General features: G+C 42.0%; 2 protein-coding genes across 2 annotated transcripts in view; one reads left to right on the top strand and one right to left on the bottom strand.

Annotated features, from left to right (window-relative positions):
• LOC134453272 (placenta-specific gene 8 protein-like) overlaps nucleotides 1-8,220 on the bottom strand; it is a 10,218-nt gene extending 1,998 nt beyond the window's left edge. Inside the window, exons 1-3 of the mRNA XM_063204147.1 lie at nucleotides 8,136-8,220; nucleotides 2,817-2,968; nucleotides 2,053-2,192 (exon numbers count right to left, since the gene is read on the bottom strand). Of these exons, the coding sequence (XP_063060217.1) occupies nucleotides 2,053-2,192; nucleotides 2,817-2,968; nucleotides 8,136-8,220 (377 nt within the window). The remainder of the gene's footprint in view (nucleotides 1-2,052; nucleotides 2,193-2,816; nucleotides 2,969-8,135) is intronic.
• LOC134451974 (peroxisomal sarcosine oxidase-like) overlaps nucleotides 1-12,500 on the top strand; it is a 28,810-nt gene that overhangs the window by 8,135 nt on the left and 8,175 nt on the right. The gene's annotated exons all lie outside the window — the stretch shown is intronic.

Here is a 12,500-nt window from a genome sequence, read left to right as displayed (position 1 = left end):
ACAGCCTCTGGTAAGCCATTTTATTTATTGGCACCGCCGTGTGCTTTACATTTGTGTTCAAAGAACTTTTAGACCCCAACCAGACCGGAAAGAACAGTACCTAGGCCTAGACCTTCGGCCTAGACGTACTTTGGTAGAACGGTGTAGTGACGCGAGTTTGTTTTGTTTAGCTTGTGGTGTCAAGGTAGTAAATAAATGTGGTATTAACGGCGATGTGTTGGCCATGCATCATAAGGTCTTGAAACCATTGGAGGAGCTAACTTGTTGTGAAGAGAAGTCTCATCACTTTGGTGAACAAAAACGGACCAACTAAGCAAGGAATTATGTAGCCTACATTTAAAGCGTGACGGGAGAAGGGAATGTCACCAAAGTTGTGCATCGTGTCAGGTAAGAAGTGACTTTTGTTTCTTGCTGTGGAGATTGGATTCGTAGAAGCGTGTATTGGTATGCTAGGTCTTGCCTGTTGCTGGTGAAGTAGTCTAGCTTAGCCTCGGAGTTGGCTATGGGGTGAATCTGAAGGAGAGCACAGCCGATGGTGTGTCTGGCTTGTCTATCATCACAGTTGTCAAAGTTGAATTGCCGCGGTGTGTAATGGCTGTGCTATTGTTGGATGTTTTGGAATGTTGTACTGGTTCTGTTTCGGCAATTTGTTCCTTTTGCCTCTTGCTGCTGATTTGACCACCATAGCACCGCCACCACCTATTAATGCGTCTTAATGGCCTACGTTAAATGCAAACTAAAGGTGGCTTTCTCACTCTCCTGCTTTGGCGCTCAGCCTACTTCTTGCTCCGATCACATCCCGAACTCTTTGGCCGTCAGAGTGTAATTACATTCGGGAAGGTAGAGCTATGCCTGTGTGTGTGCGTGCGTGCTTTTATGCGCGGTCTGGGAGACACAGGACAGGGGTCCTGATCGAGATGCACCTGATCCACAGTCGCAATTGCAAGAAAATCTAAATTATTTGAAAGCCCGGTCACCTCTCACGAGTGCATCGCATAGCCTAGTCAAAGCATTTCTTCTAATTTCACATTTTGCACACTGCCCATGCTGATGAGACAAACTGTCAAGGCAGCGCGAGTTGCTCTTGAACACGCCCTCACCTCCACATCAGGTGCGCGTTTCCCTTCCACAAGAAGAACTTAATGATTTCAAAGTGAGATATGTCAAAGAAAAAAAGTAAATCCATCCTTGTTTAGGCTACATTAAACATGAGAAAGTTAGTCAGATGTGATTCGCCAATTGATTAGAATGCAGGAAATTGTATCTAAAAAAACAGATTTTTTTTCACAGCACCCCTTGGTCAAAACCAGTTCCTGCGTCCCTGGCTTCGCTACTGTGCTGAACATGTAAAACGTACCTTGTGAAAGGCGCTGCTTGTCGAGCAGGGACATATTGAAGCTGCGGTGGGGAAACTCTCTCCACTTTGTAGTTTACAGTAGTAACACCTCGGACATTGGTATTGAAATGGAAGTTTTTATTATCATTATTATTATTATTATTATTATTAGCCTATTATTATTATTATTATTATTATTATCATTATTACTTAACACGTAAAAAAAATAGTGAAGGCAATTTGTCTTGGTGACAGTGGAGTTAAAAGGCATCCCATGCAGCCGCAGAGGTAGATTCTTGCGGCTTCTCTTAGGTATCCACTGATATCGATAGCACATAATAGTGCAGACAACCGCCCTTGATGTAGGCTACTCTGACTGTTCTCATGATGGTTGTTCATCTACCAATTTTACATATTATTTTTTTTACCTGTAGGGGGAGGGCCATGGGAAAACAAAATTGAAGTGGGGGGAGGGCCATGGCGAAAAAAATTGAGGTGGAGGGGGGGGCCATGATTTTTTTTTTTGACCGGACTTCCAGCGCACCAGCCCTCCCCCCCCCGGTAAATAACGTACAGTCCCTAACCTCCCCAACACTGCATGCCATAATAAGCAATTACTAACAGAAGATTGCTGATGAAATCAATAAGGTGCAGCATGCCTTTGAGATGGATGCCTTTGAGATGGATGTCTTTGACTGGACTTTGACATGACTTGCATTGGCATGTGAACAGGTTGGACATTGATCACAGTAGTAGTTGCCTGTTGTGCTTTGCGGCGCTTGATCTCACGGGCAACCTGGCACATGGAACACACGCTGCAACAGGCCACTTTGCACCAATCACTGCAGAGAGAACCCTAAGTTGGTTGGAGAAAATAGATAAAGCACACACACACGCACACACACACGCACGCACACACACACACACTGTCAGTCTACACTCCCAAAAGTTATAACAATTGAAATCATACACATAATAAAACACATGATAATACACACCACACCACACAGAGCAGAAACACTGAAAGACTGTAATGTCCATCCAGGCTTAAATAAAACAATTTGTGAGCTGAGAATCATAAGGTTCGATCTCCATTTTTGGTATAATTGAGTTTTTTACATAATCTGACCCATCACATGTTTATGAATGCCTGTATGGTGTTATTTTTGTAAAAAAAAAAAAAAAAAGTATTATTTCACATTGTTATTAATAAAATAAAAACGTTCTATCTCACAAAACAGCTGGGATGTAAAAACTTTGATGCTCAATATCTCAGAACTACCCTAAACGGAGATAGAACCGTATAATTCTAAGATCACGAATTGTCAATAGAAATGTTTCATAAAAACATCCATGTTATTTAACATGCCCCTTCCATGTGGTCTTACAGTCAAAGAAAAACTCAATGACACGAAGCCATGAGTGGTTTTTAAGCCAATTTGTACCTCTATGCCATGAGTGTTTTTAGGCCAATGTGTACCTCTATGCCGTACTGCTTCCTGACTCCGTAGCGCAGGGCCAGGTGGACAGGGGAAGGGCATCCACAACCACAGCATCCTAAACAACTATTTTCATTGACGTCCGAGAGAGTGCTGCCGACCAAGCAAGGGTAACACCAAAGGCCACAGCAGCCTGGTTGCACAGACACACAAGCACACAAGCAGACACAACATTCAACAAGACACTTTATGGTATTGGCAGAACTCATTTGTATCAGTCTGACAGCCAGGGGCTTCTTTGGAATTAACTCTGCCAACATTCCAGAACTGCACACCAACTACACTAATCTGGCAGGAGGACATGTAATCTTCATGTATATTGGGGTGCTTCATTAAGCAAACTTAACCCTCATGGTTTTAGAGGCCTTTTGCACGTCCCCTTCGAGCCTCTCCAAGAGGTGGATTTCTCTTCGTTAAAACCACCCTTCTCCTCGCGTTGGTGATGACAAAGTGTGTAGTTAAGTTGAATGCCTGATCTGTCAATCCTGCCTGCGTGCAGTTTGAGTTGGGCATCACACATGTTACGCTGAAGATGAACCCAGTGTTCATCCTTGACATACAGAATGCTTTAAGCTGTCAACCAAGAGGTTCGGGCATTTTGTGCTCCACCTTTCAGTTCTGCGGAGTAGCGGTACCAGAGAATCTCTAACAGGGAGAAGGTTCAGTCTGATTGGTTCCCATTGTAGCCAGTTAGCTTTGCATGCATTCTGCAGTAACTATGGAGTGTCCACTAGTTGGCGAGCGTAGGTCAGTCCTTCATGTGGGAAAATGTATGGAATGGAAAGGGGAACCCATATGCTAAACACATTGCTACTGCGATTTCCTGTCACAAATATTGTCAACAAAACATTCCTGGTAAGCACTATGACTGTTGTTTAACAATAGGCTGTATTGACAAATCGTTCAGGTGTGTAGTTTTACAGCAGGTTAGAAGATTTCAACCTGTACTCGCTAGCATCGCGCTAATGTTTATGGGTTTGGTCCCATAAAAATTGAGCTTTGAGACCCAGTATATAATAATCTAGTGGCGCAAAATAATCGAAACGCTACTCAAATGCTACTCTTATTATTTCTAGCTTAGAACTTAATATTAATATTTCAGGACAAAAAATTATTTTAAAAAATCACAATAAAATATAGCTGCAAGCAGCAATGCGGGGCCAAGCAGTAAACTTGCCCAAGTCGCCACTGCAACAAAATTAACTGCAGCGCCCCCTTTAGGCCAAATCTCACCAATGTTGGTGTGCAATCTTTGGAGGGGAAGGTGATCATGTGAACCAAGTTTAGTTTGAACAGAGACTGCAGGGGCTGGGGCAGTGGGGCTTTGGTTGACACTTTAAAGCAATAGCAGAACTACGCACACACATAAGCTCTCGTCTCTTGTGTGTCCAGGCCCCCTGCCGAGAATGGTGTCAGTGAACGTGCGCAGCCGGTGCCAGAGGGGACAGAGAGATGAGAAAAAATCCCTCCATTCTTTCCACAATTTTGAATGGTTGCTGTGAGCTGATAGTTTTTTCAATCGTTACGAAAATCCATACCTGGGTGCAACATAGTGTGAAGATGATCTGTGTACCAATATTTTGAAAATTGGAAGTACGGTTCAAAAGCTACAAGCAAAAATGTAGCTAAAACTTTGACCTGTTGGTGGCGCTACGGAGTTTGAGCTGGGGATCTGATTTTTTTTGTGGTACGTCATGGGATGGACTACTATGTATATACACAATCCCAGGCTAATTCGACAAACGGTTGCTGAGATATGACCTCACTTCCTGTTTTGCAACTTTTACGACAATTTTGATTGGCTGTCACGGCTAAACAATAAAAGACATCCAATATTCCTTGAGACCCCATGTGTAGCTCAGTCCAGAGATACTATATACCGAGTTTCGGGCGAATTGGTCAAAAATTGCGGGAAAATTAACATTTTTAATTAATTTTACAAAATTCAAAATGGCGGGAAAACTATCCTGGCGGAAAATGACGTCATAGGGTGCGTTGGATTTGTCTTGGCCCAAGGATTCCAGGGATACAAAGTTTTTGAAAATTGGCCCAGTGGTTCAAAAGTTACAAGCAGAAATGTACCTGCAACTTTGACCTGCTGGTGGCGCTAGAGCGTTGGGACTGGGGACCTATAAATCGCTGTGGGTAATGCTGAGACTGTCCCTAATGTGTGTGCCAATTTACAGCATTTTTGTATGTATGGTTCTATGGGCTACCATAGACTTACAGTGAATTTTACAAAATTCAAAATGGCGGCATTTCCCTTCTGCGTTGACATAACTTCATATAGTGCGTTGAATTTGACTTGGCCCAAGGATTCTAGTGATAATAATATATTTTACATCATGCATATGGTTTAAAAGCTACAGGCAAAAATGTAGCTAAAATTTTGACCTGCTGGTGGCGCTAAAGAGTTTGATCTGGGGCTCTGATTGTTTTTGTGGTAGGTCATGGGATGGACTACTATGTGTGTACAAAATCCCAACCTAATTCAACGAACGGTTGCTGAGATATGACCTCACTTCCTGTTTCACCACTTTTACGACAATTTTGATTGGCTGTCACGGCAAAACGATAAAAGATATCTAATATTCCTTGAGACCCCTTGTGTAACTCAGTCCAGAGATACTATGTACCAAGTTTCGGGCGAATTGGTCAAAAATTGCGGGAAAAATAGCATTTTTATTGAATTTTACAAAATTCAAAATGGCGGGAAAACTATCCTGGCGGAAAATGACATCATAGAGTGCGTTGGATTCGTCTTGGCCCAAGGATTCCAGGGATACCAAGTTTATGAAAATTGGCCCAGCGGTTCAAAAGTTACAAGCAGAAATGTACCTGCAACTTTGACCTGCTGGTGGCGCTAGAGCGTTGGGACTGGGGACCTATAAATCGCTGTGGGTAATGCCGAGACTGTCCCTAATGTGTGTGCCAATTTACAGCATTTTCCTACCTACGGTTCTATGGGCTGCCATAGACTTGCTAAGGAGAAGAAAGGTGCCTATATAATAATAATAAGCAGAAAACCTACTAACTCTATAGGGGCCTTCGCCAGCTTCGCTGCTTGGCCCCTAATAAAATGGTAGAAAACTCAATTGACACCCATTCATTTTGCACTTAGGTAGGATTAGGGTTAGCCAGTTGTGTCTAGTAGCTAGTTCCGTGAGTGAACACCCCCTGGCGGTACCGACCTTGTGCCCTGTGCACGCATTACACATTACATGGACAGGACTCACTCTTCCAAGAATTTGTCCATACAGAGGCTGTCTAAATGGCTCATGAGTCCAAGGGGCTTTACCCCCCTGCTCAGGTCAGGGTGCACTCCAGTGGTGTAGTCTACTTTTTTATGGTGGGTATACTCTATAAGTGGGTATACTGTATACGTGGGTATACTGTAAATCCCAGAAATTAAATAAAATGCAGACCCCACATAAAAAAAAACGAAAACAAAATGAAAACTACTGCAGGGTTTCATTAAATTAACATAGGCTCCCGGTAGTAAAACGATGCTCATCTTTAATTTCCAACACAAGGCGAGTGTGTGAAAGCGTCCCGCCCCCCGCCGACACACACACTGTTTACAGCGAGGGAGAAGCACGCATCTCGTGCATTTCAGGAATGGGCATTGGGCATTTATCAATAAATCGTGGACACTGTAAATCTGCAATTGGTGATGGTTTTGTAAACATGGACTGTCATCTGCAACTATTTGAGAATAATGTCACATTTGCGTCTGATTTGGCCAGCGTAAACTTTTGCAAGGTAAGCTACAATGTGAGTGTCAACAATGGCAGGTTACCATATTTCAATATCTCTAACGCTAACAAATAAGCTAATAATAAGCTAACACGCTAAGTAAACATGGCACTCTTAGCTGAGGCGATTTTATCTGCCTCACTACACTATAATCTGCAACAACTATTTGGGGGTCGTGGAGTTGCTCCGGATTTGGAAAACAAACTTTTCCGAAGTAAAAACCACCCCTGTAGCCATGCAAATCGGGATACTGTCCGTCAACAATGTCTAACTAATGCAGCCCAACTAGCGAACAACTGTTCTTCAGTGGGGTTTATTTTGCTGTACTACGAGAATGGAAGGAGGGGAAGGGAATGAGAAATATTTCACGTCACGGACGCACAGACTCCCTCTTCCAGTGAACGTGCTGCTGGACGCTCAGAGGTGTACGCTCGACAGCATTTTCTAGCGATTGCTCCCCCCTTGTGCTGTAGATGGAAGCCCACAGTAAATAAGTATTGGACTCTTTATGAGAAGTCGGCGGAATTTACATGTTTTCAAAGGATGACGGTGGGAGTCCTTCAGTCAGCAGACGCACGTTTTTTTTTTTTTTGATTTTCGAATAACATTTGAATAGTGGCCATCGAATTTCGAATAGTGTTTTTGCCCGAAATGCACATCCCTAATGGCTTCCTCATCACACTCAAAGAACCGGGGACATTTTCATGTCCTATTGTTTCTTTAGAGAGTCTTTAGAGCAGGGGTAGGCAATTAGCGGCCCGGGTGCCAAATCTGGCCCGCAGTCAATGCAATCAATTACTTTCGGCCCGCAGCAGTGCAATGTTAGCCTGATAAATCAGACTAAATGTGAGATTGGATGTTTAATTTAGTCTGGCCCCGATGAATGACACATCCAAAGACTGTTGATGAGAACAACCTGTTGTCTTTCAAACCATACCTATGCCTATAGGCCAACGTTCTGACCAATCAGCGCCATCTTTCATGTTGTTATGCTTTCCCAGCGTTGCGGGCTTCGTCGCTCCTCCCTCAAAACCCCACCCGCTTTGATTCAAAACAAATCTCTGCGTTGTGATTGGTTTGCCAGATTCAGGGCAATTTGGCAGTTCACGGCTATGGATCAAGGCTAGACCAGTCGCAGGTTAAAAAAATTGACCGCCAGCGGGTGGCGCTAGTTTACAGTGAGTGCAGTGAAATTGCCTAATTGAAAAAAAAGGAGACAAAATTTAGCATTGATAGCTGCCAATCTTCAGCTAAAGAAACATGGTATAACAATAAATAGCTGGCAACTTCATACATTAGTTATGGCTTTCTGAGGCAGGTCGCCCTTTTCATGAGAGAGACACGCCATGACTTTCAGTTCAAAACCATGTCCATGGTCGGCCCGCGATGCCCTTTCAGAAAAAAAAACGTCCAAACCTAATTGCCTACCCCTGCTTTAGAGGTTCTTCAAAAATGGCAACAGTCAGGCTACACAAGGAACCTTTCACATTGGACACCTGAAGGTTCTTTGATGAACTTTTCATTTTACAGTTTGTTCCACTCACATATGCTCATGTCGTCGCAGCAGTCACAGAGATTTGTGCTCCACATGTTGTTTGACATCAAAGGCTGCATCACTGCCATCGTCATGGTTGTCGCGTCCCGGTCTGAACTTCAAAATGAACAGAGCCTGAAACACATAGATATACTGTATATATCAAACTTCAAGAAAGTTCAATTAGGCCTTATAGAGGTCCAGGTGTGAACCAGGAAAACTTGATCAAGAATGAAAGTTCAGAAAACACAGCACTGTTTAATAGTAAACTGAACTGAACTTTTGTACTTGAAAGTTTGAAAGTTTATGTAACAAAGGGAGAGTACAGCACACACACACACACACACACACACACACACACACACACACACACACACACACACACACACACACACACAAGCTTACATTACTAAACTGACCGACAACAGCTAGCTGAAGCTGTAGGATGTGGTTTTCATTGTTAAAGCTGTCTTTGGGACGCCTTCCAGTCACTGTAATACAAAATATATGACTGGATTTTCAAAGCCAGGGTCACATGTTTTAGTCTTATCGGGATCCCCATACGCCCCTATACTGAACCCAGAAACGTGGAGTACCCTTATGTTTTATTGCAGAAATTAGTGCATAATTGATCATGTATGCTCTCATTTGCATATCTTAACATCAAAATACAAAAAAACATCTAATGTTTTTTTTCTTCTCTCATCATCAGTAATCAACTGAGAAAGTTTCATGGTGATATCTATGATTTAAGTTTTTTTTACCCATTCACCAGTTGTAGTCTTTCCTTAACAACAGCCTATATTTATGCTATTTATGCCAATTATGCTAATTGCCCAAAGTGGCAATGTACAACACATATTGTATATACTGGGGCAGTCGTGGCTCAATGGTTAGAGCACTGAGTTGGCAACCCAAGAGTTCCCGGTTCAATGCCCGACCAGACCACGGCTGAAGTGCCCTTGAGCAAGGCACCTAACCAGTGGTGTAGTCTACGTAGAACGCGGGTATACGGCACTGTTGGGAAAGTTACTCAAAAACTGTAATGCACTACTTATTACATGTTACTGTCATTTAAAAGTAATGCCTTACATTACAACATTACTTTTTTTTTTTAAAGTAAGGCATTACACTACTTTTGCATTACTTTTAGTTACTTTAGCCAAAATGACTGGAAATAAGGATTTGGCAATCTACAGTGCAAATCTATAAGGTGGCATGACTTTCACCTGCCATCCACAAGTCGTTTTAGAAGACTGCAGACTGAAAAACAACATTTTCAGGAATTGCATCTTACCCACATACAATAAGGCCTAAGAAAAATAAAAGTTTGGTTCCGGTTGGTTGTCAGGTTTGGTCATCGTCCGGTCGGATTTTTTTTTTTTTCCAATTTCGTTTTTTTATGTCCGACCCCCCAACCCCCCACATGCGCCAGATTTTGTCATAAACGTTGTTGAACAATGCCAAGGACGATAGTGGAGTTGAGGCTTGATAAGTACAGCTGAAGCTACAATGAAATATAAGCATTAATGAGCCAAGAGACCTATAATATTTTATTTCAAATTGATTTATTTCAATTTTAGTGATGTTTAGTTGAACAAAAGTGAGGGGGGTGCAACGTACTCTTCCCACCCGTCGGATAGCCTACCATGCCGTGTCCCTGTCTCGTGCAAATGGGATGCATCCCTCCTTTCCTGACTAATTTGGTGGTGCTATGGCACCTCTTCAAATTGTCAAATTGTTTGTAGGCTACTGTTTTTCGACGTGGAAAGCGGTTTGGGTTTCAAGTACAGTGTGCATTTAACTTAAATGTTCTTGGCGTCCTTATTTTCAATGGAGTCAAAGTAGTGGGCATATACCCATCTTGAAAACGAGCAAACTGGATCTTCTGGATCGGTCATCCTTTGTCAGCCTGCCATTTCGAGAGACGAAGCGTGAAAGAGGAAGCAATGTTCTGCGTGAAACTTTAAAATCTCTGCGCGGACGTAGGCTATCATAGGCAATAGCTGATCTCACGGTGATCCGCTAACATTGTATAAAGAAAACAAAATACCCACACAAAATGTAGGTGAAAAAAATGCGTTGTAATGTGCAAGTTACTTGCATTGTAACGAGGACATATTACCGATTTTTTCCCCTGTAATCAGTTACATTACTGCGTTACTCAAAAAAGTAATGCATTACAGTAATTAGTTACTTTTGTAACGAGTTACTCCCAACACTGGTATACGGAGTATACCCACTTCTAAATTTCAGGGATTTCAGTATACCCACTTAACATTGATTGATCCATTATTTTGAATAGCACAAATATATACAGTATACCCACTTCAAAAATGCTCAAATATACAGTATACCCACCTTAAAAAAGTAGACTACACCCCCACACTGCTCCCTGGGCGCCGCTCAGCAGTCAGCCCACTGCTACGGACTAGTGTGTGTACTTCAATGTGATTCACTAGTCCAAATGGGATAAATGCAGATAAAGAATTTCCCCTAGGCGACCAAAAATTGGTTTCAATCTCCAATCTCAATCTCCAGTTGGCTTCATTATTATTTTACTCACCTTGGCAATTCCGCAGATGTCTGTCTTGTGTCTGTTTGCTCTGATGGCAATGCCCTCAGTGCTTGAACTGATAAAGGAAAGTACAATGCCTTGCAGCCCACCTGGTTGTTTGTACGTAGGTAACCTACTTCCTGTATGTGGTAAAGTCTTATTGGAACAGGTCTAGAAGTGGTGTTACAGTAAGTGTAAGATTGACTCCAGTAGCATGGAGGCATTCACACCTTGGTTACTATATGTGCACAAAGGTTGATCTGATATCACAAGTAGGCTAATTACTGATATGATCCAACGTTGTTGGTCTGGGATCAATGTTACAGGTGACCCAATCAGGGACCATTTGTGATTGATGAAAAATGTCTAAAGCAAATTTGTTTAACAGTTTGTCCGCTAATATTGCTAGAAATCCACAAGACAGCAAATACATCTATTAGCTTTTAGCTGTGAACTTCTGGATTTCGCATTTTTATGCAATGTCCCCATTGTTTCTACATATATCATGAAAGCGTTTACTCTCCTCTTTGATTGATTCTATGTGTATCATGAAAGTGTTTACTCTCCTCTTTGGTTTCAACACTAGCTTCCTTTGCTTGGGTGACAAATGCTTCCCTCGTAGCCCCTTAATGCACGCCGTACCTCCTGTGGCACGCTGTAATAGACATTGAAAGTTAACTACTATAGTACTACATTACTATGTCAGTGCACAGGGACTGTAGTAATACATTACGACTTGGTCATTGCCATTCTGGTAACAGCTAATTTATAAAGCCGTGTCTTAAGGGGTTAAATTCTTCTTTTTCTTCATGTCATGTCTGTGGTTTTGCTTTTGATTGTTCATACAGTAAAGATAAAGGATTTCTATTCAAAAAGCATGTTGTTTTGTGTAGGTTAGGAGTCTAGAAGTGTGTTCATCATTTGGAAATTGTGTATAAAGCAGTGGGTTGTGTTCTCAGTTATGCAAAATAAGAATTGCGCAATTGATTGTTTTTGTGACATTTTGCAAAGTGTGAGTTATAAATTGCAAAATGAGTGTAAAGCAGTTTTCAGTTTTGGCTAATTTTGTTATTGCTTTGTGCATCTGTGTGAGGAGTTCCGCAAAGGCAGCCAATGTTGCAAAAAAAAATACTTTAGCGAACAAAAAAAAATGTAATGGAAAATGCAATATCAATGGACAAAAAAGCCAAAGATTCTGGGGGTGGGGGGTCCAAAAGGGGGGTCCCCACAGAACAAGTTAGGGAATGCAAAAATTCTGTGCTCCTGTACACGGATGTTAAGGACACAAAAACCGTGTCCAGGAGCACGGATTTTGCCAAAATTCAGTGCTCCTGGACACGGAATTATTTTCCGTGATGGACACACAGAAGTGCTCTCTCTATACTCCCACAGCTCTATGTTTCCACAGTTTTGTGTTTTCTCAGGATTTTTCTAATTTCAATTACTTTTTTTCTCAAATACATTTCTAACTGACAGGTTAGGGCTAGGGATTGTTTTGATCTGGGCCCAGCTAGTATTCTTTCATTCATTAGGCCTATATGAATTTGATATCCTAGCAACCAACTGGAAAAGGTATTTCTCAAAAAATATGTCTTTAATGACAAGTTAAGGTTAGGGAAAGTTTTGGGCAGGGCACAACTTAAATTGCTATAGCATTATTTTGCTTAGGATTAGCATTTGGTATGTATTTTCTAATGATAGAGTTAACACAGTACTGTGGTAACCTATAGAAAGCACTTCCATGTGCCCATCACGGAAACCAATTCCGTGTCCAGGAGCACGGAAAACAATTCTGTGTCCAAGAGCACGGAATTTTGG

Source organism: Engraulis encrasicolus, chromosome 7 (assembly GCF_034702125.1).
Source record: "Engraulis encrasicolus isolate BLACKSEA-1 chromosome 7, IST_EnEncr_1.0, whole genome shotgun sequence".
NCBI classification, from domain to species: Eukaryota; Metazoa; Chordata; class Actinopteri; order Clupeiformes; family Engraulidae; genus Engraulis; species Engraulis encrasicolus.
Note: the sequence above shows the minus strand (reverse complement) of the source record. Positions and strands in the feature narration are given on the sequence as shown.